This window comes from Crocodylus siamensis, chromosome 7 (assembly GCF_052110815.1).
Source record: "Crocodylus siamensis isolate JL-2025a chromosome 7, ASM5211081v1, whole genome shotgun sequence".
Lineage (NCBI taxonomy): Eukaryota > Metazoa > Chordata > Crocodylia > Crocodylidae > Crocodylus > Crocodylus siamensis.
In genome coordinates, this window is record NC_143401.1 from 9578587 (window position 1) to 9605552 (window position 26966).

Genomic DNA, 26966 nt, shown 5'->3' on the forward strand with positions numbered 1-26966 from the left:
CTCAGGTAAATCTCAGGATGTCATCCTCCCCTTGTACTTTGCCTTGGTGAGGCCGCAGCTGGAGTACTGCATCCAGTTTTGGGCTCCACAATTCAAGAAGGATGTTGAGAGCTTGAGAAAGTCCAGAGGAGAGCCACACGCATGATCAGAGAGCAAGAGAATAGGTCTTATGAAAAGAGGCTGAGAGCCACGGGACTCTTCAGCCTGGAAAAGCACAGGCTAAGGGGGGACCTGGTGGCTGCTTGCAAGTACAGAAGGGGTGTGCATCAGGATCTGGGAGAACGTCTGCTCACCAGAGCACCCCAAGGAAAAACAAGGATCAATGGTCATAAACTCTTCCAAGACCATTTTAGGCTGGACATAAGAAACAAATTCTTTACTGCCTGAGCCCCCAAGACCTGGAATAGACTCCCTCCAGCAGTGGTGCAGGCACCTACTCTGGACTCATTCAAGAAATGTTTGGATGCTTATCTTGCTGGGATCCTTTGATCCTCACTGACTTCCTGCCCCTGGGGCAGGGGGTTCGACTTGATGATCTTCAAGGTTCCTTCCAGCCCTAACGTCCATGGAATCTATAATCTTTAGCCTGGTGATTCAGGCACTCTCCTGGAAAGTGAGAGCTATGGGTTTGGATCTTCTCAGGCCTTGAACCAGGATTCTGACTTCCTGTGTGAGTGATCTTACCACTAGATTATTAGGCAAAAGGCAGGCACCGCCATGACACTCAAGAGTGAATATGGAGTGCTGTGTTTTGCACTGAACTCAGTGCTCTTTTGAGGGTGAGTTAGGTGCTCTGGTTCTGGTAAGGTACTATTGTTCAGGATCTCCAGAAGACAGACATACCGAATGTGAAGCCCTAAGTCAAATATCAAACTCATTAGAAGGACTGGTACCCCTGTACCTAGCATTTCCTATTGATCACCTCCCTGCTCAGTGCTTGGGCTCTGTGACTCCTCCACTGACTGTATAAGGATCTTGGTGTCCAGCCCTGCTGATTAGGATTGTCCTTCTGGAGTGAGGTGCATTTCAAGGCTGAAGTAGAGGCACCTATGGAAATACCTTGGAATTGGCTTCAAGCAACTCTTCCCTTTACAAAGGAAGTCTGTGGCAAACCTGTGAACTGAATCTAGACTTCCTGAATTATATTCCAAGGTCTCAGCTGCAACACATCCCACCCCTCCTATGTACTGACATCCCAAGAATCGTATTGTGATTTCAGCTTGTGAGGGCAAAACCCAAACAACAAAGTAAGATGCACATCATTTAAAATAATTTCTCATGCTATTTATTTTGCAGGATTTCTGCACCTTCTGTTTCATTAAGGATAAAATGTATAAAAATAAATTTCAAATAATGCGTTCTGCTTTTTATAATTCCCCAAATATGGAGCCCTCAAAGCCGGTGATCAAAATAAATGAAAGAAGGATCCTCATAGCTCATTTGCCCATCTCCCGCTCAGTGTCCCACAACACTATGAATAACTGTCCAGAAAATAGTTACTGGTTCTATTGTTTTCCAGGGGCTGTACCAGGGAACATTTAATTTGGTGACATTTTATAAAGCTAATGCACATGCCCCATCTCAGTAGAAACACTCCTTGACTGAACACTCCTTGACTGAACTACATTGCAGAATTTCTGCCAATTATATGCAAAAAAACATGCCAAATTCTTATAGACAAATACACTATCCTACTCTCACTGGATTCCACAGCCAAGACAGAATGGGGCAACTCTTGTTCCATCAGCACAGGGCATGCAGCTTTCCTCTTCATTTCATCCCGCGTGTTACAAATCCTCCTCTCTGTGCTGATCTTACAGAAGCATATGATTACTGAAGACACCAGAAACAATTTCTACAAAAAAGATATATAATTCCAGATGGAAAATAAATACAAAATGATTGGCAACAAGTCTTCAGTTACATGCACAACACGCAGTTAGCCACAGGCACACCAATTACCAGTCCAAAGCAGTACCAGAATAAGAACAGACAGCCTCCAACTGAGCTGCAGGATTGCATGGGCTCAATGATGAGTGAGAGGTCCAACACTAAGAACATTTTCTAAACTGTATTAGCTTCTGGAAGGCATGTTTGAAGTCTTCATTAAAAGCTGTGTATATGACTGGATTGATCAGTGAGTTAAAGTAACCTAACCATGTGAAAAAGTCTAGTAGGATGGGATGAAACCAGCAAGCATCGTCACAGATGGGCAGGACTAGGCTTACAACAAAGAACGGCAACCAGCAGAAAATAAAAGCTCCCAGGATAATTCCCAGTGTTTTTGTGGCTTTCCTTTCTCTTGAAGCCGAAATTCTTTTCCTTTCCAGGACACTATCTGTAAGTTTGATTTTCACGTGATTGATAAATATTGGGGAGCCCCCTGAGTGAGAATGCCCCTCAGTAAGGCTAGAATTAATGGAGCAGAAAGAAGACCCAGTAGAACCAGTAATCAGCTGGGCAGTGGTAAAGCGTTTCCCGTATAACGACGGTGGCTTCAGAATCCTGGAGCGAGCTGCCACATAGATTCTCCCGTACAGTATAACGAGGAGCACAGTTGGGATATAGAAGGCTCCACAGGTCGAGTAGATGGTGTAGGAAATCTGATCTGTGTTCACAGAACATGATGCCATTTCTTCATGAGCTTTGGCTTGTCTCCAGAAGAGTGGTGGCATAGAAATACAAATAGAGATCACCCAGACCACAGCTATCATAAAGGCTGCTCGGCTGGCCGTTCGGCGTTTGGCGTACTCCAAAGCATCTGTGATGGCCCAGTATCTGTCTAATGCAATAACACAGAGGTGCAGAATTGAGGCTGTGCAGCAGGTAATGTCTGAGGATAACCAGATATCACACATAACTTGGCCAAAGGTCCACGTACGGCTGACAGTGTAAGCAATACTGATTGGCATTACTAAGATAGATACCAAGAGATCTGTCAGTGCCAAGGAACCAATGAGATAATTTGCAGGTGTATGGAGCTTTCTAGTGAGAAAAATTGTGATAATTACAAAGGTGTTTGAAAGAATGGTTGCCAGAGTTATAATAGACAGAACAACTGCCAGAGAGATCTTCAGCCCTAGAAGTAGCCTCTCGTCCAAAGCCACCGGTATTTCAGTGGAGTTCAGCGACTTGTTTGCTGTGCTCTGGAGGGAGAGCTCTGCTGAGTAGTTAAACTGACTCATTTTCTGCTCTTTCTGATGTTCCCTGTACAATTTAATCCTTCTAGAGAAGCAAAGATTGTTGCTTAATTTCTCCTGCAATACAATTTGTCAGCCTAGGACAGCAGTACCGGAGAGATACCAACCTCTAGGAAGCAGGAGTCCAGGCAGTACCCGAGATATTTTTCTCATCTAGGTCCCCTAAGCCATTTCATCATGTCTTTTGTAAGTCCATTTAGAACAGTAAATTCTAATGTAATCACCCAGATACGATTTCAGCCATATATTTGCATGTATGGTAAGATTGCTTATGTAGCTGATGACCAATCATTCCTTAATTTTTTTTCACAATTGTATTTGCTTCTTTGGACAGAAATCCAGAAAGGCTTGTTAGCCTTTCCTTATCATATGTGAAGAGTTCGGTTTTCATGGGCTTCTCCAGATCATATTTGCTTTTTCTGAAACACATGTTTAATCTTCAGATGCTGGATTTGACTGGAATGATTAATAGAGTCCAGTCACGATGACCTGGAGACCACAGCATGTCCAGTTACTGAACTGTTTAAGAATGAGCAGATGGTAAATGGCTGCAATGAGTGGAGTCATTATTCTTCCAGTTGAGGAAGGATATAGCTGGTTGTGAAATCTAGAGAAAGAGAAGGAGAGTGTTAGCTTGGAAAAATAAAATAGACAACATGGAAAACAACAGTGATCAGTATCCGTCCAATCCCTATGGGCACTAATGATGCCCCGAGGTTCTTCCTATGTATTTCTTATTTTCTTTATATTTAGTAAGTGACTCTCTGAACATCTGTAATTGTCAAAGAGCAACAGAACAGCTCTCATTCAGAATCATCACACGTCCTTCCCTCCAACAACCTAAGCTCTGTCGACCTCTGTCCTCTTGAAAGAGCCGAGAAAATATGGGGCCTTTTCATGAAGGGTAATGAGCATGGATTCAAGCAGCCACAATGGAAAGCAACTACTTTCTTAAACCAAGCAGCACAAACATCTCCTCTGCTTGCAAATGGTGCAGCTTCGTTGTGGTACTGCCTGCCCCGAAACACCTACAAGAATATGGACCGCGTTTAGATTTCCATCCCCAGCACACTGCACAAATCATCTGTTTCATCTGCAAGCACAGCAACTTTACTTTCAACAACCATCATTTCCACTATAGCTCTGGGCACAAAAATGGTCCTCTAATGTGCCAACCTCTTCATGAGCCACTTGGAAGAAGAATTTTTAGCAAACTGTGCCATCAAGCCTGCGCTATGCCAGTGCTACATAGATGGTATTTTCATTCTTTAGACTCAACACCTGGCTTTGCTTACTTCTTCTACCACAGATTCAACACACACTGCTCTTCTATCAGATTCTTTCTGGAATACTCCTACATGCACAACAGCTTTCTAGATACCACAGTACATATCTGGGATGGCACCTACAAGCCACTATATACATAAAACCCATGGATTACTATGCCTAGGCCCACAAAACCAGGAAACACTCCAGACACCCCATGAAAGCTGTAATCTATATACAGACTCTCAGACATCACTGCATCTGATCCAAGGAGTCTACCACCTCGCCAACCTAGAAACTGCCTTTACCTAGCAAGGATACTCCAACAGAGAAAGAGACTGCATCTATGAATAAGCCACCCAAATACCCCACAATAATTTACTACTACAATACAAAAGAAACCATTTAACTGACTACACCCGCCCCGGTCATTACATACCATCCGACACCAGAACCTACAAGAAGGACCATCAAGCAACTGCAGACAATAACTGAAAAAGATCAGACATTGGGAGAAATACTCCACGGCCCTGCTTGCCCTCTTCTCTGATTCACAGGCACACACTCATGGTCTTCACACGACTACCTAACGTGACCCAACTAATCATTAAAAGCAAACTCCTTTCTGATCAACAGACACCAAGTGGGCACAACCCTACCTCAACAATAAATGCAAAACCTGCCAACATGTCTTCACTGCCACCACAATCAATGTCTTCCATCATGAAACCAGATCACACATGTTTATCCCAGAAGGTAATATGTATCTCTTCCAATAAGCCAAATACCCTCGTGGAAACGACATGGGTGCAACTACAAAATCTGTGCACCAGAATGCACTTTCACAGAAAAAAATATAAAGGACAGAAACCCCCGAAAGCCAGTGGGAGCACACGTTTCATAGAACAGCCACTCCCTTTCTGCCCCCTCAGTCCTCATGCTCAGCGGAAATCCACAGAACACTTTCAGAAGACAGGCCTGAGAACAGAAAGTCATAAGCTTCATAATAAATCTGGACTTAACACAGACAGTGGCTTTATGACTCATTACAGTCTAGCAACTCCTTGTGTTAATCGCTCTGCACTCCACAGACAGTAACAACCTCCTCCTAGAACGGTCTTGCTCGACTAAACCAGCCTGCCTACTTTACTGTAATACTTCTGTCTTACAAACACTCCTGATAATATCTCTTCACTCTTAGTTTACAACCCCCCTCCCTTCCTTGAAGCAGACTGTTTGCTTTTCCATGGAGTTAAAAATGGACCTATTTTCTATTATTTAGTTTAGCCTGTGTCTGACTAAAGCGTCAAAGAGTCTGAAAGTTCGTCTAACATCTCTCCCAACTATACAGTTGATCCAGTAAAAGACATCACACAAAACCTGGTAGTGAAGCATTTATCAAACAGCTGAAACAGAAGCCATTTAGGATCACAGCCAATGCCATACTTTCCAGTGAAAAACCATGAGAGGCAGAGAGTGGTATACCAACATATCCTAAAGAGAAGCCTGAAGTCTTTGGAAACCTAAGAGAGGCAAGGATTTTTTGTGATATCTTTTATTGAACTAATTATATATAGTTGGGAGAGAAACGTGGTAAGCTTTTGAGCAAAAGCACACTCCTTCACGTCACTTCTTTCCAAAACTCATACCAGACTGTTCCTGGCTCAGAGATGTAACAAAAAAAACAACTCCCCAAAAGGGAAGGTTTCTGCATGCCTGCTGTAGGTCCCATTTTTAAGAAAATGGAGCCAGGAGTCAATCTAAAAGAATTTTTCAATGTACTGACGCTATGGAATTGCCTTTTTCAGAAACTGAGAAACATGCTAAGGTATATTTACCTGAATGCTGTGCTATTCACACAGTCACAGAAGGCCCTATAACAAAAGCAGATTAGAAACATTACTTACACAATGTTCGACGAGCTTTAGTTAAAGCGCCCCCACCACCATTCTGATGTGCAGGGACACTGAATACACATGACACTGAGGCTGTTGAAGTGTGCTAATTAGCACGCTTCAGCAGATACGACTGATCAAGTCTGCTCTGACACATGTTAATTAGAAGGCGCTGGGCACATGTGTAGGTTCTCCCATGGGCACTAGATTAATCCTATGTCTGATGTGATCAGCTGTGTGAGCTGATCCTGGGCTCCTCCTGCACTGGCAAATAGGACATGATTAGGGTCTGACCTGCGATCCCAACATTGTGCATCCTGGCATGCACATGTGGCATCACAGGAAGCACAGTTGTTGGGATTGTAGATCAGATCCCATTGGGCCTTTAACTGCACACTTTTCAGTGGCCTTAGGAGCCTAAGAATCTGGTCTTTGGCCTCATAAAGATATATAGCTACCTAAACACCTGGGTTTTTAACTTCCAGTTAAATTTTGAACATTTTGCCAATCATCTTTTTTTCTCCTAAAGATGTTCAAGCTGTCAAATTCTATACTTCTCATTAAGCAGTACTATTTTTAAGTGGGGACAGTGCCCTCTAAAATATGTAATGTTGTAGTATAAAAATATGCAAACAGACTAGCAGCTCTTATCCATCCTGATCAGACTAGTTGCATCCATCAGAACACTAGCAAGAATCATGCTAGGGAGTTAATTCAATATTATTAATCACCTTCTAAAGAACAAAGGAAGTCCAATTCTTGGTGTGAATCAGTCATAGAGAACATCCCATGGGACTTGTTTTTGTTCTATATCTTCTGCCTTTAAGTTGACCCTCATTATGCTATGTGACTAAAACTATATTACCAACAACCTATGAATTATGTGATGACTAACAGTCCACAGGCCACAGCTGATTTATGCAGAGGGAATGAGTCATCCCTCCACATATGTAACAAACATATGGCTATAGCCTTTCAATCGCAAACTAAATACACTGAAAAGCCAATGCAAAGGCATGTTCTTGCTCAACCACCATTTACTGTTCCATGGAAGAGTCACAGGGTGATGGTCTCAGGAGGTAAGGCTGGATGGCCACAGCAGTTTCTCAAACGTGGGATGCTTCCCCACCCTGGGAGGGCTTGAAAGTTTCCTACCAGGGGATGTGCGAATCATGGCAGCACTTCCCTTGCCACCAATTCTCACATGCCCCCTTCTTCAGTGACTGCTAATTCCACCCCGCCCCCCGTGGCGATGGTGGGGAGGGAGTCAGCAGAGGTTGAAGAACGGGGGGAGGAGGGGGGTACGAGAAAGCCTGACTTTCCGAAGGTGGGACATAAACCTGCAAGGCTGAGGAAACACAATGTTACAGTACCCTTTATGCCCTTTAAAGCTATAGCCCTGGTCTAGCCAGCTACCAAGGAGCCAGCAAACTGGGGCTGCAAACAGGGTAAGCAGTTTACAGGCAGATCCCTGGGAGCAAGGGGAAGAGAAGCCAGACACAGTCAGCATGGATTCACCAAGGGTAAGTCAAGCCTGACCACCCTGATTGCCTTCTATGATAAGATAACTGGCTCTGTGGACGCGGGGAGACTAGTGAACACGGCATAACTTGATTTTAGGAAGGCTTTTGATGCAGTCTCTCATCACATTCTCGCAGACAAACTAAAGGGCTGGATGAATGGACTGTAAGGTAGACAGAAAACTGGCTGAAGCATCAGGCTCAGAGGGTAGTAATCAATGGCTCAATGTCTAGTTGGCAGCTGTGGAGTCACCCAGGGGTCAGTCCCAGGGGCAGTTTTTTTCAATGTTTTCATAAATGACTAGGGAAGATGGCATAGAGTGCACCCTCAGCAAGTCTGCAGATGACACCAACCTGGGCAGAGTAGTAGATATGCTGGAGAGTAGGGCTAGGATTCAGAGCGCCCTAGAAAAATTGGAGGATTGGGCCAAAAGAAATTGCATGAGGTTCAACAAGGACAACTGCAAAATCCTGCACTTAGGATGGAACAATCCCATGCACCAGTAGAGACTGGGGACTGACTGGCTGGGCAGTAGCTCTGCAGAAAAGGATCTGGGGGTTACAGTGGACAATAAGCTGAATGTGAGCCAACACTGTGCCCTTTATGCCAAGAAGGCTAACGGCATACTGGGCTGCCTTGTTAGGTGTGTTGCCAGCACGTCAAGGGAAGTGATTATTCCCCTCTATTCTGCACTGGTGAGGGCATACCTGGAGTACTGTGTTTAGTTTTGGGGCCCCCACTACAGAAAGGATGTGGACAAATTGGAGAAAGTCCAGTGGAGGGCACCAAAAATGGTTCGGGGGCTTGGGGACATGACTGATGAGGAGAGGCTGAGGGGACTGGGCTTATTTAGTTTGGAGAAGAGATGACTGAAATGGGGTTTTGATAGCCTTTAACTACGTAAAGGAAGGTTTGAAAGAGAATAGAGCTAAATTGTTCTTAGTGGTGGCAGATAACAGAATAAGGAGCAATGGTTTCAAGCCGCAGCAAGGGAAGTTTAGGTTAAATATTAGAAAAAGATTTTCTCACTAGGGCTAGGGACAGACATCCAAAAAGCCTGAGCCTGAATGGATTAAATCTTTGCAGGTTAGTCTAACCTGGCTAGGCTAAATCAGTTTGTAACCATACAGACATCCCAGGCATACAGGGACATGCCTGCAGTGGCTCAGGGTAGAAGCCTGGGGGTGGTAGAGCAGCCTTCCCTTCCCTTCGACAGCGCTGAGCTGAGGGGGATGTGGCTAGGCCCCAGCAGGATTAGGGAGGGGTTCCCCCCTCTCCTTGATAACAGAGCATTTATCAGCTCCGTTATTGGCATTTATCACCCCATCAGAAAACAAACATCCTCTCATTAGTTCAAGCTCTTCTTAAACACAGAAGGAGTGAAGAGACATTACCAGCTAAGCTGTTGATTAGCTCCAAAAAGGCCTAAGTCAACACTGCTGTCTGCCATAGCATGGATTATACCAGCATGTGGTCTGCTACCAAATGCTGAGGTGTCTGTGTAAGGCAGAGGGGACAAGGGATCCCTGCTTAGCAGGGAGTGATGAGGGGTGGGGGAGAGCAGGAGGAAGCCAGGCAGGCACTGCTGTGCCTGCAAGTCACTGCCGGAGCTGCAACCAGGAAGCAGAGGGGTGGGGCCAGTCCGGCTGTGGAGCAGAGAGCCCTGCCCAGCCCAGAGAGCATGCCGGGATGCTAGGGAAGTCTGATTTAAGTTAAACCAGCAAGGAGTCTGGGACAGACATTGCATAGACTGGCATGACCCAAATCAGTTAAGTATGATACTACATTCAACTAGGTTTATCTCAAACCGGTTTCAGTCATTTTCAAACCAGTTTATGTGCACTGAACATGAACGACGTGTGCCCCCAAAGGCTGGGGGGGCATGGTGACTTCCCACAGGCAGAGGCAGCACAGGCATGGAGGCGGTGAGCAGAGAGCTCCCACAGGTGGCCATGGCAGTGCCAGAGCAAGGTGGGGGGGTGAGCGCCGATTGGCAATCGGCGACCACCCGCAGATGCCGCCGAAGGTGTTGGAGGTGAGGGGGAGGGGCGAGTGGTGACCGCCTGCAGGCATTAGCAGTACTTCCTTCAGGGGGTGCATCGCCAATCTCAGGGGGTGCACGTGCACCTGCGTGTACCCCCTATGCGTTGCCAATGACACTGAACATCTCTTCTGTTACAGGTTTAAACTAGTTTCTGATCACTTAAACTGGTTTATGTGTAATATCTGTCCCTATCCTAGGAGGGTAATAAAACACTGGAACAGGTTGCCCAGAGAGGTGGTGGAATCTCCATACTTGGAGGTTTTCAAGACCCAGCTACACAAAGCTTTGGCTGGGATAATCTAGTTGGGGAGGGTCCTGCTTTGAGCAAGGCATTGGGAGTTTGGACAAGATGACTTCCAGAGATCCCTTCAATCCTAATTTTCTATGATTCTATGGTCCTGCAATGCCTTACACACTTACTTAACTTTATGCTCTGTTAATAGTGCACTCCTTCTCAGGGGTGTAGGTTGTAGCCATGTTGGTCTAAGGACATAGGCATACAAGGTTCTTCAGGTAAATCTGATCTCTTTCATTTGAGTTGGTTTAATAAAAGAGATCAGATTTACCAAAAGAACCTTGTCTCCATTTCAGTGGAACTATTCAGAGTGCATTAAGCTAAATATGTGCAAAAACTTCTGTATGATCTGGCCTTTGAGTCTGTAAAAACAATATCTCTCTGTAAACGATGTGCCTAGCATCCTTTCTTTAAAGGACCTACTGCCCTTCAATTTATGAATACTCCACTGATACTGTAAAGAAAATTACCTGCAGAGTCCAAGTTAAGATCAGCACATCAAGATTTAAAGGCTTTAGTAATCATTTAGTTAACTTGTATTTTCCCAAGGCTTTTACATTGTTTACAATGCTTACCTACTTTTATTTCCATTAAGAAAAGTCCTTAGACAAAGCCAAATTTATTCCTTTGGAAAACCAAATCAAACCAAACAAATTAGTTTAAGCAAATAGAAGTTATCTAAGGGAAAAAGAAAACATGCATTTAATAAAGTCAAATATAAGATAAATACAAATACATACATGCACATATTCAAGGAAAAAAGAAAATATTTACAGAATGGAGCACTGTATCCTGGAAAGCAAAGACTGTATATAGGATTTATGGTAATGGGAAGTAACAAACTGAACATGAGCTCCTGGCACTATTCTGTGCCTCAGAGGGCTAATTTGATGTCTGGTGTATAAACTGGGGAGTACCAAGTAGGAGGAACAATGCTATCCACAGCATTTAGTGCACCAATATCTGAGTATTATATCCATTCTTTGTGTACACACATTAAAAAGATGTTGAGAAACTGGAGAAGGCTGTGTGCGGTTGATTTGAGATCTGCAAAATCTGACTGAGAGGAAGACACATAAGGAACTCAGTCTTTTCAGTTTATCAAAATGAAGATGAAAAGGTTGTTTGATTGCGATCTATGTGTACATCTTTGGGGAGAAGATGCCAGACAGTAGGAGGTCTTTTCATTTAGCAAAGACAGAACAAAACCCAATGGCTGAAAGTTTAAACTAGATGAATTCAAACTGGTAAGAAGAAATATATTTAATAGTAAGAGTGTTAAGCCACTGGAACAGCTGGATAAGGAGAATTCTATACAATAAGACCAGGCATAGACTTCATAGACCTTTGGGCTGGAAGGGACCCTGGAGGATCACTGAGTCCAGCCCCATGCCCCAGGGGCAGGAAGTCAGCAGGAAAAGCTCAAAGTTCAAAGTGGGTGCTTGAACCACCTCCGGCGGCAGTCTATTCCAAACCTTGGGGGCTCGGACAGTGAAGAAGTTCTTTCTTATGTCCAGCCTGAACCGGTCACAGTGGAGTTTGTGACCATTTGATCTTGTCATCCCTTGGGGTGCTCTGGTGAACAGACATTCCCCCAGATCCTGATGAGTACCCCGATATACCTATAGGTGACCACCAGATCACCCCTGAGCCTATGCTTTTCCAGGCTGAATAGCCCCATGGCTCTCAGCATCTCATCATAAGGTCTGTTTTCCTGACCTCTGATCATGCACGTGGCTCTCCTCCACACCCTCTCAAGCGTCTCCACATCTCTTTCAAATTGTGGAACCCAAAACTGGATGCAGTACTCCAGCTACGGCCTCACCAACGCCAAGTACAATGGGAGAAAGACGTCCCGGGATCTGCTTGAAAAGCATCTATGGATGCAAGCCAGTGTTGTGCTCGCTTTACTAGCTGCAGCATCACATTGAAAGCTCATGTTCATCTTGTGGTCAATAATGACCCCCAAGTCCCTTTCATCTGTAGTGCTAACCAGCATAGCACTGCCTAGCCTATAAGCATGGTGCAGGTTTTTCCTCCCAAGGTGGAGAACCTTTCATTTTTCGGTGTTGAATACCATCAGGTTCTCGTCCACCCATTTCATGAGCCTGTCAAGATCCATCTGGATCACCCTCCTGTCCTCAGGTGTGGATGCTTTACCCCAGAATTTGGTGTTGTTGACAAACTTGGCCAGTCCACTTCTGACACTAATGTCCACTTCATCGATGAAGATGTTAAACAGTATAGGCCCTAGGATAGAGCCTTGGGGGACCCCACTGGTCACAGCACACCACAGTGATTGGCTCCCATTGACTACCACCCTCTGGGTCCTACCACGGAGCCAATTCTCTAGCCAGTGGATCGTGGAGAGGTCGAGGCTGCAGTTAGCCAGTTTAGCCAAGAGGTGATCGTGGGATACCAGATCAAAGGCTTTTTTAAAGTCGAGGTATACGACGTCAATCTTTTCCCCCTTGTCCAGGTGATAGGTCACCTGGTCATAAAGGGAAATGAGGTTGGGCAGGCAAGACCTACCTGCAACAAACCCATGCTGGGTATCCCTCAGGATATTGCCATCAGCTAGTCTGTTAAGGATGGCCTCTTTGATAATCTTTTCCAGGACCTTCCCCAGGATAGAGGTCAGGCTGATGGGCCTATAGTTAGCTGGATCTACTCTCCTCCATTTCTTGGAGATAGGCATGACATTGGCCCTCTTCCAATCATCGGGCATTTCACCAGAGCGCCAAGAGCTCTCGAAGATCTGTGCCAGGGACTGAGCTATGATGCTTGCCAGCTTCCTGAGTACCCTGGGGTGTAGCCCATCAGGGCAGGCTAACTTGAAGGTATCCAGCCTGTCGAGGTGTTCCTTCATGAGGTCAGCTTCAATGGAGGGCAAGGAACCTCCCTCACCCAGGCCTCCCTGACCCACAGTGGGCAGGGCCGTCCCATGGGACTGGTGAAAAACTGACTCAAAGTACCCGTTTAGCAAGTTCACTTTTTCCTGGGCATCAGTTGTCAGTTGTCCCATCTGGTTTAGCAGGGGTCCAATGCTGCCTTTGTTTTCCTCCGGCTCCCCACATATCTAAAAAAGGACTTTTTATTTTCCTTGATACTTGTAGCTAGCTGGAGTTCCATCACAGCCTTGGCTTTCCTGGTTTGCTCTCTGCAGGTCTGGACCAGAGCAGAGTATTCCTCCTTGGTGGTGGTTCCAGTCCTCCATCCTTTGTAAGTTTTCCCTTTAAGATGCAGGAGGTCCGCCAGTTCCCTGGAGAGCCAAGGAGGCTGCTGTGCCCTTTTGCTGCCTTTCCACTACAACGGGATGAACCTTGCTTGCACGTCCAGGATTGCTCCCTTGAGGAGCAACCACTTGTCCTGTACTCCCCCCTCCATTGGGTTGTGGCCTTTTAGGGCCTCTCTGACAAGCCTCCTCAGCTTGTCAAAGCCAGCTTTCCTGGAGTCGAGGACTTCTGTATTACTGACTGACTTGCCAGCTTTGCAGCAGATGGTGAAGGTGATCAACTCATGGTCGCTGTCACCCAGCTTCCCTTTGATCGTTAGGTCACTAATTGGGTCATCTCCGGTTGCCAGTACAAGGTCAAGCAGCGCTTTACTTCTTGTCAGCCCGTAGACTTCCTGCATCAGATAGAGCTCGTCCACATGTGAGAGAAAGCTTTGCGACCGCTCGGATTTGGCTGAGCGCTCCTCCCACGAGATGTCTGGGTAGTTAAAGTCTCCCATGACAACCATACACTGGGATCGTGTGGCCTCAGCCAATTCTTTGGTGAACTCCTTGTCAAGGTCTTGACTCTGGGGAGGGGGTCTGTAGTAGACCCCCACCATAGTATCCCCTTTACTGTGTTCCCCATAGATTTTAACCCAGAAGGTCTCAAGTTGCATCACTTTCCAAAAAGATGATCTGGTTCAAAATTACTTGGCTGTATGGGCACACCACTGGTTATGACATATCACTCCTCCCTTGCACCTATATGGAAAATCCTCAAACAATTGCAACCCGTACTAGAAGACCACCTAATTCTTAAAGAGATCTTCTTTGAACCACCCATCCTAGCCTTCAAACAAGCACCAAACCTTGCTAACCTCATCACCAGAAGCAAACTTTCTACAGCCCAAATGGATCCAGACCATGCCATGACAAGAAATATACAACCTGCCAACACATCTCCCCACCCCCACAATTACTGCACCCCACAACAGAACCATCACCATTCCTGCATCTTACAACTACACCTCCAGAAATGTAACATATCTCATCCAATGCACCAAATGGCCTGACTGCAAATACATAGGAGAGACCAAATTACAACTGTCCACCAGAACGAACGCACACCGGACATCTATCAGACAGGAATACCCAATTACCGGTGGGGGCACATTTCTCACAAGAAAACCACTGTCTCTCCAATCTCTCAGTTCTAATCCTCAAGTGGGATTTACAAAACACTTTTCACAGAGGAGCCTACAAACTTTGTTTCATCAACCTCTTGGATACAAAAAATCATGGACTAAATATAGACATTGGATTTATTTCACATTATAAACCTGCCTGACACCTGACTCCCCAGGTACCTCTCCACTATTTACCAGCTACATTAATTCCCCTTCCCCGCCCACCCCCCACCCTGTCTCTCACCCACTGACTCTTCAATTTACATCTTCACAGACTGCCTTTCTTGCATGCAGCCCAGCCCAGCGTCTGGCTTCTTTACTATTCATTCCATCCAGGAAGAGCACACACCAACTGCAGATGCTTCCTCAGCCTGATGAAGGGTATTTATACCCAAAAGCTTACTAAAAACAATTTTTCCAACTATTTGAGTTGGTCTAAGAAATGATATCAGATTTACCCAAAGAACCTTGTCTGATCTCTATGGATCAAGTATCCAGGTTGTAGCCATATTGGCCTAGAGGAAAAAGCAATCAGGACTACAGACCAACATGGCTACAATCTGGATACCTGACACCTGGAAGATATCAAATTTTAGCTGATTTTTTAAAACAGAATCTTCATATTTTCCCAAGGAAGAAGCAGTTTTGACCACCTGAAACCTGAGATACTGCTCCTGCCTTTGTTCAAGGTAATTTGCTTCATCACCGAGCCTCACAAGAGCTGACAGACACCTTACCAGCTAAGAACTGCCTGCCCAGAGGAGTTGACTTCCATCTGTTGACTCCTCTGTGAAACTTTCATTTCTACCCCATGGGACTTCTACAATCTTTTCTCCAATGCCTGATGAAGAGTGTTTGTGCTCAAAAGCTTGCTATTAAAGAATTTTTTTGCAAAAATCTTCGTGGTCTAATAAAAGATTTTTATTAGATATTTTTATTAGATATCCCCTTTACCATGAGCCCTGGTTGCTTTTGGCCCTATGGGGTAACTTGCAAATCAGTCCCGCCTCCACAAGAGTCACTGGGTAAAGTTCTCTAGCCCAGATTACTCTAGATGTCAGACTAAACCAGTGATTCTCAACCACGGGGGCACCTTGAAATCCTTTCCAGGGAGCCACGGGGTGTCACGCAATACTAGCGCTGTGTGGTGTGCAAACATGATTTACAAGATAAACCCAGAGATTTCAAATAGGAATCCACAGTATTAAAAACCTCCTGACACGTTGCAGTCTTTCTGAGTTCTCTGCTACAGAACAATTACTCTATTATAATTTTCCAAGAGGTGCCTTGAAGTTAATAAGGGTGAGAACCACTGGACTAAATGATTGAAATGATTGTCTTGCACTGCCATCTTGTGGACTCTGCAGGTACAAGACTGAAAATAAGCTATAGATTAGGACATGGAGACATTTTAGCTGTAAAATGGTCAATCTAGTTCGCTACTTTACGCTATTGATGCCCTTTGTGTAGAATAAGATGCGCATTTGGAAAGAGCGCTCCCACCACACTGCTGACACCGGTATCAATCACACAGACAGTGCTTTGAACTAGCCATTACAGCTGTATTTTACCAGGTAAGTGATACAGTAATTTTATCTGCTGTCGTTGCAGATACGCTCCTATGCATGGTGGGAAGGTGATGAATGCCAAAGGGATGCGAGTGCATCCTGACAGCTTACAGAAAGCAAGGAAATAATGAAGAAATACAAAATGAAAAACTTGGGCACAAATTCTGAGCAAAAGCAGCCACAAAAGAGGAACAGGAAAGAAGGATGTTAAAACCGGCCCAGAGGAATGTGTTTACTTTACAACTCTGAATGAAGAGAGGCTGTGTCTAGTCGTGGACAGGAGCGGGAAACAGAAATATCTGTGAATGGAGGAAAATGATTCATGTTGCCTTTTTGAAAAAATTAATAACTAGAGTTACTACTTCATAAGAAAATGCATTTTCCTATTCTCAGACAACTCCCTGCGTGGGAGTGCTGGTTGTCCAGTTGTGTTGAGGTACTTGGAACTGGATTTTTAATAGTATTCGAGGCATGTAAAATGAATGCACTCTGAATATCCCGCTATGAGCCTGTCTGCCTTTTTAGCTCCCCATGCCCCTCTGGCTCAGTGATCGACCATGGGGGGACCCCCCCCAGACCCAGGAGGCACCAGCTGCAGAGCGAAGGAGGCATGGGGGGGCCCCCTACATGCCCCCTGGCAGACCCTGAAGTGGACCAAAAGTGCTTCTGGTTCACTTCTGGGTCTGCTGCTAAGCACGCTGGGGAGCCCCCGTGCTCCTGTGGGATGCTCCATGCGCCCCAGCATGGCAGCACTCATGAACCGCCTGCTACTTAGAGGTATATAGAAAAAACATATAAAACTGTCCCTACGTCTGAATCTTTCCGAATCTCTCTGAATCAATTCAGAGGGTTTCGATTCGATTCGATTCAGAGAGATTAAATGGTCCTCTGATTCGATTTGGATTTGGAGATTCGGCCACCAAATCAGGCCAAATCTCTGCCAAATCAAATCAGGGACTGACGCTTCGCACAGCTACTGTCAATCACATATACTTTATGGTACAAGCAATTAATAAACGACAGTTTCACATCTGGATGTAAAGCCCAAGTATATTGAGTTGGCAAGGATAAGTCAGCTCATACGGAAGGAGTAACAATCACTGCACGCAATCTAGACAAATGGAAATCCCCAGGGTATTGACATGTCAGCCTTGGAGATGAAAGGTCAAGGCACATTGCCATAGGCAGTTGGCAGGTCCATAATTATGTGGTCTGCCCTGTGAACAGGACTCTTGATCAAAGATTCTTCTTGTGTAAATATTCATGAATGACATTCACCTATCAATGTGCTTTAAAAAAGCATGTTAGTATCATTACCCCATTTTACAGCTGAGGAAACTGAGGTACATGAAGGGAAACTGAGGGACAGCCTAAGGTCACCCTGCAGGCCAGCAGCAGAGCTAAGACTTAAAACCAGTCTCTTGAGTCACACACTGATGCTCTATGCACACTGTAGTGCCTCCTCTCATGAACCTACAATATTTTGAGGTGTTTATGGAATATCATGCATGGGTCCCCAAATTAGATTTACTGATAGAGTGTTCCATGGCTATAAACAGCTGAAGATAAACTATGTTTAATTTTGTTATTTGTTTGTTTGCATGACTTTGATATGGATGTCAAAGAGGGTGGATGAGATCTCAGTTGGGATAAAGGCCAAGCACGCCTGAAGGATCAAAGTCCAAATGGTTGGGAAAAGTAAATATTTAAATTTTACATTTGCAGAGTTATGTGTATCAGGTGCTTGAGGCATCAAGGCCTGACCTTAGCAGAGGAATTGCTTTTTAAGAGAAAATGATCTTTTACCCAAATAGTATTTGATTAGAACTGGAAGACTGGACTAATAAACTTCATGTCTGAAACGATGATTCCTAATATTCCTCCAATCATAAACGGCCCAGTAAAGATGCTTAATTGACCAAATGGATTTACTGCAACAAGTGGGTGTCCCGGGGCCAGTTGAGTCATTGGCCCGCCCACTTGTCTCTGGGCTAACCGCCTACTTACCTCTCCTGCCATGCCTTTGATGATACTAATTGGAAGATGTTAAACCAGGTAGCAGGCTGCCCATTTACTTGTCCTGATGCCAAGGGCCTATGTACACAGCTCTGAACCTCCTCTTATACAGTATCCCATGCCTCGTCGACAGCATCCATGGCCTAACACCTGGCCTAAGTTTACATGACCTAACATCCAGCCTATAATCCAGTGTCCCCACACAAGGATTCTCATTTCCATGCCCTCACACTGGGACCCTCACTCCAGTGCTTCAGATCGCGACTGTCACTCCCATGCCCTCATAAGGGAGCTTGCAATCTCTGTGTCCTGACATTGGGACTCTCAATCCCCGTGTCCTCATACTGGACTCTCAATCACCCCCACTCAGTGTTCCCAGCCCCTCCCCTTGTCACAGGCTCCCTGCCTGACTTGGGACAACTCTTGGTCCCCTCATGCCCTGCCAAACACTGAGCCTCAATCCCCTTGCCTGACACTGGGCCTCATCCCACCTCCCTGGAGCCTCACACCCAGCTCCCTTAGTGTGCCTCAGGCTTCACTGTGGACCTGGGCTGTCTCTGGCCCCTTCACATGACCAGGACCCCAGCAGAGGCTCCACACAGTAACCTGGACCCTTGCTTTGTTCTCAGGGTGTGCCTTCCCCTCCATGGGGTAACCTGCAAGGCAGTGGCTTTCTGGTGCCCCATACTCACCCTTCACTGGGGAGGCACAGGTGTGGCATTTCCTGGAGACTGCCCCACCACAGCAGCCTCACCACACTATCCAGCCCCAGCAAGGTGTAGTTTTAGGTCATGCCCCAGAATCAAGAGCCTCCACTTTCCCCATAGTTCCTGCCCTGTCCCTCCAAGATGTTACGTAAGTAGGTGATATTCTCCTCTCTGTTGCTAGCAGCAAACTACTGGCTCCACTGCTCAGGTCCTGCTTTTATCACAAACAGCTGGGCCCTGTTCCCAATCAGGCAGTTGCGCCTGATTGGGAGTGCAGCCACCTGCAGGCTGCTCTGCTGCTTGCCTATGTTCCTGTGAGTAACACAGCACAACTTGTGCTCTGATACATATACAATAGGGGGAAGGTTACATGCCTCATATTTGACCTCCAAAATTCTATAGCATAGGGGCATCAAACGTATAACCGCAGGCCAGATCCACCCTATGGAGCTGTTTCTTCTAGCCGACTGGGCTCCTGATGTGTCACAGAATTTGGGGGCAGTACCAATGAGCAGTGCCCGCTACAGAATCCAGGGCTATGGTGCCCCATTGGGTATGGACATTGACAGCAGAGGGGTGAGCTAGGACTGCCAACCTAGTCTTGCAGCTCCTCACCCCATGGCTGTTTGGCATACTGCCTCCACCTCTGGCTCTATCACTGCTGCTTGTGCCACCTCTGGTGCTGCTTGCTCTGTCACTGGGTATGCCACCAGGTCTGGATCCAGTTCACAAGGAGCCACACAGTCTGGATCTGGTCCAAGGTGTGGGTTTGAGTTTGATACCCCTGTTATAGAAGAATGGAATTAAGCAGATAAGGACAAGTACTTAAGCCTGATCATGTAAGTCAATGTCTGTTTTTAGTTTTACTGGGCACAGAAAAAAACCTTTAAGCCTTCAGCTAGTGGGCTGAATAGAAGCTTGGGTTTAAGATGCAGGGTAAAATCAAATTATATCATTCTGATATTTTCTTTTGTTTATTCTTGCATTTCTCTCTGCATGTCAACATATGGTTACTGATTGCTTATGCTTGTTCTTGTTTTTTATAATAAACCTTTTACAACATACTTATTGTGAGTGACAACTGCACTTTAAGAACATTTGACCATACAGATGGGCCACGTGCAAGGAAGATGTGATCTATCTTTTCTAAGCGCATGACTGAACATGGGTGCAGTTCTAGCTGGCAGAATCCCCTATGCTAAGCGCTGGCAAGACCTAGGGGAGGCAGTCTGGAAGGTGACCTTTGGAGAATCTCAGTCTGTTTTCAGGGGTCAAGCAGCTTATGGGAGATGGGCTTGGGGCTAAAGGGCACCCCTGAAGGTGTGAAAAACCCCTGGAGTGTGTCTCAAAGATGCACCTGATCACATCTGAGGCCAGGGTATGTCACACCTCCTAAGGGAGCCTCACCTCAATGGGTTAATGGACTGCACTAACACATTGCACAGTGATAAACAGCTAAACTTGCAAATAGATCTAGTCTCATGGACTTGGGAAGATCCTGAACACAGAAAAGCAGTTGGTATCTGGACAGCAAAATGCTGACAGCCTGACCAAAGAGTGATCAGAGAAAGGGATTGCTTTCAAGGCATGAATATAATTCAACTTGCTTTTACCTCTGTAGCTAGGATGACAAAAAAATGCCATATCTAGTCCGGAGAAGCACTAATGAAAAATGTCAATCTAGATTTTAGCAATTGAAATTACCATTGTCTGGGCAATTTTATGCCATTTCCATGAAAAAGAAAACCTGTTATGTCTCAGGGACGCTGCTGGCAATTAGGCTAAGTACAGACTGTCAAAAAGCCCAAGGCTGAATCAATTCAATTTTTGCTGGTTAGTTTAAGCTACACAGATTGAACCGATAAGCAAGTGAACAGACATTCACTTCTGATTTTGGAAATGCAGCCACATCCCTGCAGTGGCCAAGGCCAGAAGCTGGGGGGTACTAGAGTATGCCTCCATGCTGGGCTGGAGCAAACAGCTTGGGCTTAGGCTAGCCAGCCCATCCCACAAGGGGGAGGATTGTAGGGGAGGTGTAAAGCATCCTGCGATGCTGGAGGACTGTAAGTTAACTTGAATCTGGAGGGGATCTGGGATAGACCTTCAATAAACTGATTTAACTTAAATCAGTTAAGTCTAATACTACATCCATACAGGTTTATCTTAGGATGCAGACAGAAATGTAGCTAGCAGCTGCAACTCAGAGCAATTTTTGCAAATTGTTCTGAGTTAAGATGTTACCCCAAACCAAACAGAAGTTCACTGTTGCGGGGAGGGGGGAATCAGCCAGGTTCCTATAGCAAGGGCCAGGGCTCTCTGCCAGTGCTCACTGGTTTCAGAATGGGAAAGGGGAAAGTCAGCAGACGGAGCTCATTCTCGGGGCTCCTTAGCTAGTACTGAAGGGTGATGTGGGTGAACTGGAAACCCCCCTCCCCCACCTCAAGAGGGCTCCAATACATCTGCCCCGTCCTCCGGGGGGGATGAACCCCCATCCTTTCCCCCTCCCATTCTGAAAACACTGATAGGCTGGGAGCTCTGTAGGCACAAGTTACAAAAAAGACACTACACTTTGAAATGCCTTTATCTGATACCTCATGCAATGAAGGATTAGATTTTCACCCAATCTGAGGCTGTTCACAGCCATGCACTTGTGTTTGGTCACAGGTATAAACTGCTTTCTGTGGCCAGATCAAGCAAAAATTGTCATTTCTGTCTGCACCTAAACTAGTCTTGGCTGTATTGAAAGCAGTTTACGTGCACTGAACTTCTGTTGCGTTACAGGTTGGAACCAGTTTCTGATCACTTATACCGGCTTATGTGTAATTTCTGTCCCTAGCCTTAAGGACTGTGCCTGAAAACCAGCCCTGCCAACCTCTAAACTTAGTCAAGAGGAGTGCCAAGGAATCCTGTTTAAGGTTGTTGTGGCACCATCACCTTGCAGAGGTCAAAGGAAGGGGAAAAGCAACAAGAGCTGACGGTAGTGACAGCCTCCCTCCCCTCCTAGGTAGCCCGGATTTATCCCACTGTCCATCCAACATCCTAATGGAGGCAGGGTTGTGTGAAAAACAACTGAGCATCTGAATGAAGACAGGTTCACTGAGGATGCAAAGCTTTGTTTGTGATCATTAACTTGTCAGATGTTTAACCTGAGCAGGGATACCGTTTCTCCTCCTGTATGTACCCGCCTCCCCGCCCCCACCCATTTCTGGGGGGCACAAAGGCCTTTTGGCCATGACTCATGTTAAAGGTGTCCGTGCTAGACTGTTAACACTTCCTCCATTTTAGTAACACCTCAGCTCTGATCTAGACAAGACCAAGGGGGCTGCACTGATGATACGAATTTTGTTCCTTCCTGATTATTGTCAAAATAAGTGCACTTCATCATGGGGTTTTTTTTAACCAAGAAGCTTTTTTTTCAGTGACTTGTCTGCTTCAGAATTGGACAAACATTTTCATGAAAAATGTCTGAATCACTAAAAGGCATCCCTTTTTATGCTGAAATTTAAAAACATGTTTTGATTTATCTGACATGAAAATAAAAGATTCCATTTGCTCTGAATCAAACAGTTTTACATTTTAGCTTTTTCATTTCCCCCTTCCTCTCCCTCTTTTGCCTCTCCTCTCATAGGAGAAACAGAAGAGAAAAGGAAAGGGAAAACAAACAAAAAACATTTGTGGTTTTTTTATTAAGGCTGTTAAGAAAATCTAACTGAAATTCTTTTTTTTTTTTAATTTTAGCAAAAATAGATAAAGATCCCCAAAGAATTTTAAAAATGAAATTTGTTTTGTTTACAGCAAAAGGTTCCCTGGAAAGTAATTGCCTTTTTATTAAACAAGCTCCAATTATTAACCAAATTCTCATACCTGGGGAAGACCACGCATTTAGCTCCTTGAAAAGATTAAGGGTGACTTGATCGTAGGCTACAAGACCACACAATCTATTTATCTACAATTCATACACTCTGTGCGATAACTGAAATTTGTACAAGGCAGCCTAAGTTAGGGTTGGGAGTCCAGCCCAGATCTCAAAGCTACCATTACCAAACCAGGGCTGTTTACGGTTGTCAAACATACAGCCTTTGGGCTGGATGCAGTCTGCAGGGTTTTCCGCAAGGCTGGAAATTTGGCAGCAAGGCAAGCAAGCAGCAGCAGCATTAACCCTACTGGCAGCCAGAGGTGTTGCGTCAGCGGGTCCAGCACTGGGGGTTTTAACCTCACCATCACTCTCTCTGCCACTCAGATTCCCTGTTGTGTTCACAATTCTGCAGCCGTAACAGTATCAACCTCCTGGGTACTGACCCTGTCAATACAGTGGCTTAAGCAGGCATGTGGGTTAACACTGCTACCTTTTACCCCATCACCCAATGTCTTAGGCCACAACCTATTTTATCAGATTCTAGAAACAGACTGCCCGTCTCACGGGTGCCACCCTGCCCTACTTTCTGCTCTTCTTATATCTCTTCTAGCCTGCAGACACAGGGTTCCCAGGTATTTTATCTCTGCTCTTCCCTTTATTCGCCTGAACTCCTGTCAGGTGTTCTCACCTTGATAATGTTCCTGCCCTGGGTGCAGAAGGCGAGGGCATGGGTTTTAACCTGGTGCAGCAACTGGAGAACCCGAGACAGAACAGCCATCACCATTGTGCTTATTCCAAACTCAGTGACAAAGGTGAAATGTCATATTTTCCTCAGTTTTGGAATACCATCCCCGTGGCTTCTACCAAATCTGGCACAAGCTTGGAGATGCTAGATGTTTTGCTCTGCTTCTTCTTGCCTGGGGACTCTGTTCTCATCTTGGGCTGGTGGGAGGTTGGGGGCAAAGCCACAGGGAACTAGTTCATTTTTGCATGCAGGGCAGTGATGGAAAACTGGAGAAAAACAGGAAAAAAGGAGATCCCATGTCCACCTCTGCAGGAAGTCCTTGTTTTGGAGAACGTTGCCCTGTGTGTCACCAAGAGGCAGAAATAGTGCTTTATTCTGAAAGGACATGGACCAACAAGATACTCAGCAATATCATGCACCAGACTGACTTCCCTCAGAGGAGCAACAATGTTTGAACAGCCGACCCCTGCACTACACAGTGTTTATTCTTGACTGCTTTAGTAACAAGTGCAGTACCACTCCTCAGAAGAGCTGACAATGCTGCGAATCAGATCATAAGTAATTGTGTGCCTTACTTTCTTGCCATTAAGATGTGCCTTGCGTTGAGCAATATATCTCAGATAAAAAAAGGATGCTGACGGCCCAGGAATGGCTCAAGCTGTGAAGCAATGCAAGTTATATTTTGAGCTCTCCTTCTGTGCCTGCCATTTCAAGAAGCATGCTTGCAGCACCAGGCATTTGCTTTTTAACAGGTCCACCAACTTGAGGGGGACTGGCGTTAATTGAGAGGGAGAAGATAATAGATATTTCAAAGAAATGAATGCCGTACAACTTAGGTTTTTCTGGGGTGTCCGCCTTTTTGAAGCAAAAGGTTTGCAGGAAGGAGCAATAAGAGATTATCAGGCTCAGAAAGGCACTTAACTAATCTCCAGTCAAAACTGTGGTACCCATTGTTTTCTGGAACAAAAAAAAATATGTTTTTTAAAGAGTATTGTGATACAATGCACAGGACTTACTACCAGAGCTCGCCCCTCCAGTACTGTTATGATAGGTTTCTACCTGGCTTTCAGAAAGTCTCTTTCCCTTGCAGTCAACCTCAGGCTCTTGAGTGGGAAAGATCCTGGCATCCTGGCGAAATCTCCATTTCCACAATTTCATGGATGCCTTTGGCATGGTCTGCAACATGGCATGGTTATGGCAAAAAATCAGGTCTGGTTCCCAACCAGAGGGAAGGTGCTGGAGTGCTGCAGAGGTCGAATGGTACCACGTCCCTAGCAGCTTTACAATTCTGCTGAAACTCTTTTTCTTTGCTGCAGCACTGCAACTTTTCCAGGGAGGGATCCCTCTCCAGCGTTCACTCGTACTATGATACATGCACACAGCATCCTGCAAGCCAGCAGCCGCTGCTGCTAAGACACGAGTGTGCTATCTTCTCTCTCCGATCTCAAAAAAACCCTTGCTTTTTTTTGTTGCTCGGGTCCCCACAGAGGTCTGAGGCAACTCCAGCACTGAGAAGCGGGTCCGATTCCAGGCACGTGCGACTGTACCGGTGTGTTCCTGGCTGTGGAAAGCGAGACCCCGTCACAGCCTCAAGAGCAAGGGAGAGCTACCACTACAGGGACAGGCTGCCCGGGTGTGAAACACGGGTGCCTCCAGACCACCACGTCCTGAAAGGAAGTTTGTCCACTTCCAACGTGGGAAGGCCCACCTGGCAAAGAGTTGCCAGATCCTTCCCCGCCAAAAAGAGGCAAGACAAGAGACCATTTTTGGACGCCCCCACAAAACCAATCACATCCTTGTGCACGGCAGGCCCGGACTCACCGAAACCCCACAGGCCAGCTCCTAAGACACTTGACCCTGGGGCTCGGACTGCCCAGGTCACTTCAGAGCCGGATTTTCCGAGCTGCCCTTGCCCCCGGGGACCGGGTCTCCGCCCGCCCGCACACGCTGGAGGCCGCGCAGCATCAGCTTCGGGCCGGGAAAAGTTGGGAGGCGCGGGCGGGCCGGCCCGGCCCCGGGGGATGGAGCAGCGGGGCACGGTGCAAGCAGGTCCCGCATCGCAGCGGGGACTCCAGCCCGCGGCTCAACCTCCTCCTTCCCCCGCAGCCCCGAGGACTCACCGCGGTCCCGCCGCCGCCCGCAGTCCGGAGCCGACCGCTCAGCCCCGCGCCGCCGCCTCACGGCACACTGACGGCTCCCGCCCCGGCCGCGCCCGCCGCCTCACGGCACACTGACGGCTCCCGCCCCGGCCGCGCCCGCCGCCTCACGGCACACTGACGGCTCCCACCTCGGCCGCGCCCGCCGCCTCACGGCACACTGACGGCTCCCACCTCGGCCGCGCCGCCCCGCCCCCGCCCGGTCCTGGCGGGCTCCGCCGGGCTGCCCCCGGCCCGCGCCACCGGGGGCTGCTGCTGCTCCCCGCTTGCAGCCTCTCTCAGCCCCTCGCCTCCAAGAGTCCCTTCGTGGCTCCGGCCGGGCTGCCCGCTTCTTCCACCGCGCCTGGTGGCACCTGCACGGCAGGCCCCGGGGGAAACAAAACCTGCCCGGCGCTCGCTTTAAACCTACCAGTTTCCTCTGGCGACCCCGGGTTCTCGTCTTGTCGATAATACGTCTCGACCCACTTCCTCTTCGCCCTTCGGTACTGCGTGACCCTACCGGGTCCCTCCTCAGCATCTCTGCTCTGACCCGAACAGGCCTAGCCTCTTTAGCCTCTCCCCAGGGATCAGCCTGTTGCCCTCCTCAGGGCCCTTCTCTAGCTCCTCTGTCTCCTTTTCCAGGTTGGATCCAGCCTAATGTATGCAGGGCTCACATCAGAGCTGTTCTGGTTTTTCCCATCGTCCTGGAGTTCCCCGACAGAACAAGAGAAGCAGCCGCCTTCCCCACCTCGATGCTCCAGCGTCTTGGTTTTAAGCTAAAATGTGGCCGGACCTCCAAGCCAGACAGGTTTTTGCTGCACTGGTCCTCAGCAGGAAGCAGGTTTCTAAGGTGCAGCACTACTATCAGGGCAACACCTTGATACAAACACTAAGTCAGTGCTGTCGCTGGCTCTTGCTGGTTTTTAAAGGTGATTTGAGCCTGTACAGCAGAGACTGACTCCTGATGGTGCAAGAAGTTATGATGTTCACTGATTTTGTTAGGCAAAGACCCTGTAGCAAGGTGGGAGTGCGCTAAACTGAAGGCTCAGTGGGTGCGCCTACACCAGCCACTTTACTACACGGTAGCCTCATCTGAGCAGGAAACCATCACCAATTAACAAACTACTGTGCAGTAAACCAGTCTACTGTGCGGTTAGCTAGTTCCCGTAAATACAGGTACTAAAGTAATTGCGCAGTAGATAGTGTGCAGTAGGGCTTGTGTAGACGTGGACTGGGAGCATTTGCTCCCGGTAAGCCACACCAGCAAGGGGCCCGGTCCTGGAGTTGGGAGACAATCAAGGCAGGGACCAGGTC

At 46.7% G+C, this 26966-nt stretch overlaps 1 protein-coding gene across 2 annotated transcripts; it reads right to left on the reverse strand.

Annotated features, from left to right (window-relative positions):
• Positions 1-1316: 1316 nt before the first annotated feature.
• On the reverse strand, positions 1317-25689 carry HTR1D (5-hydroxytryptamine receptor 1D). 2 transcript variants are annotated; one of them, XM_090057094.1, is made up of 2 exons: positions 25638-25689; positions 1317-3807 (listed from the first exon to the last, which is right to left on the reverse strand). In XM_090057094.1, exon 2 carries the CDS (start codon positions 3183-3185, stop codon positions 2052-2054), a length of 1134 nt encoding a protein of 377 aa, XP_089913220.1. In that variant the 5' UTR covers positions 3186-3807; positions 25638-25689; the 3' UTR covers positions 1317-2051. The 2 variants fall into 2 exon arrangements, with proteins under 2 accessions (XP_089913220.1, XP_089913219.1); XM_090057093.1 differs by lacking the exon at positions 25638-25689 and adding an exon at positions 23461-24872.
• Between the last annotated feature and the right edge of the window lie 1277 nt (positions 25690-26966).

Excerpts from the sequence above, each read along its gene's own strand:
- HTR1D (XM_090057094.1), bottom strand. The coding sequence starts at position 3,185 with ATGAGTCAGTTTAACTACTCAGCAGAGCTCTCCCTCCAGAGCACAGCA.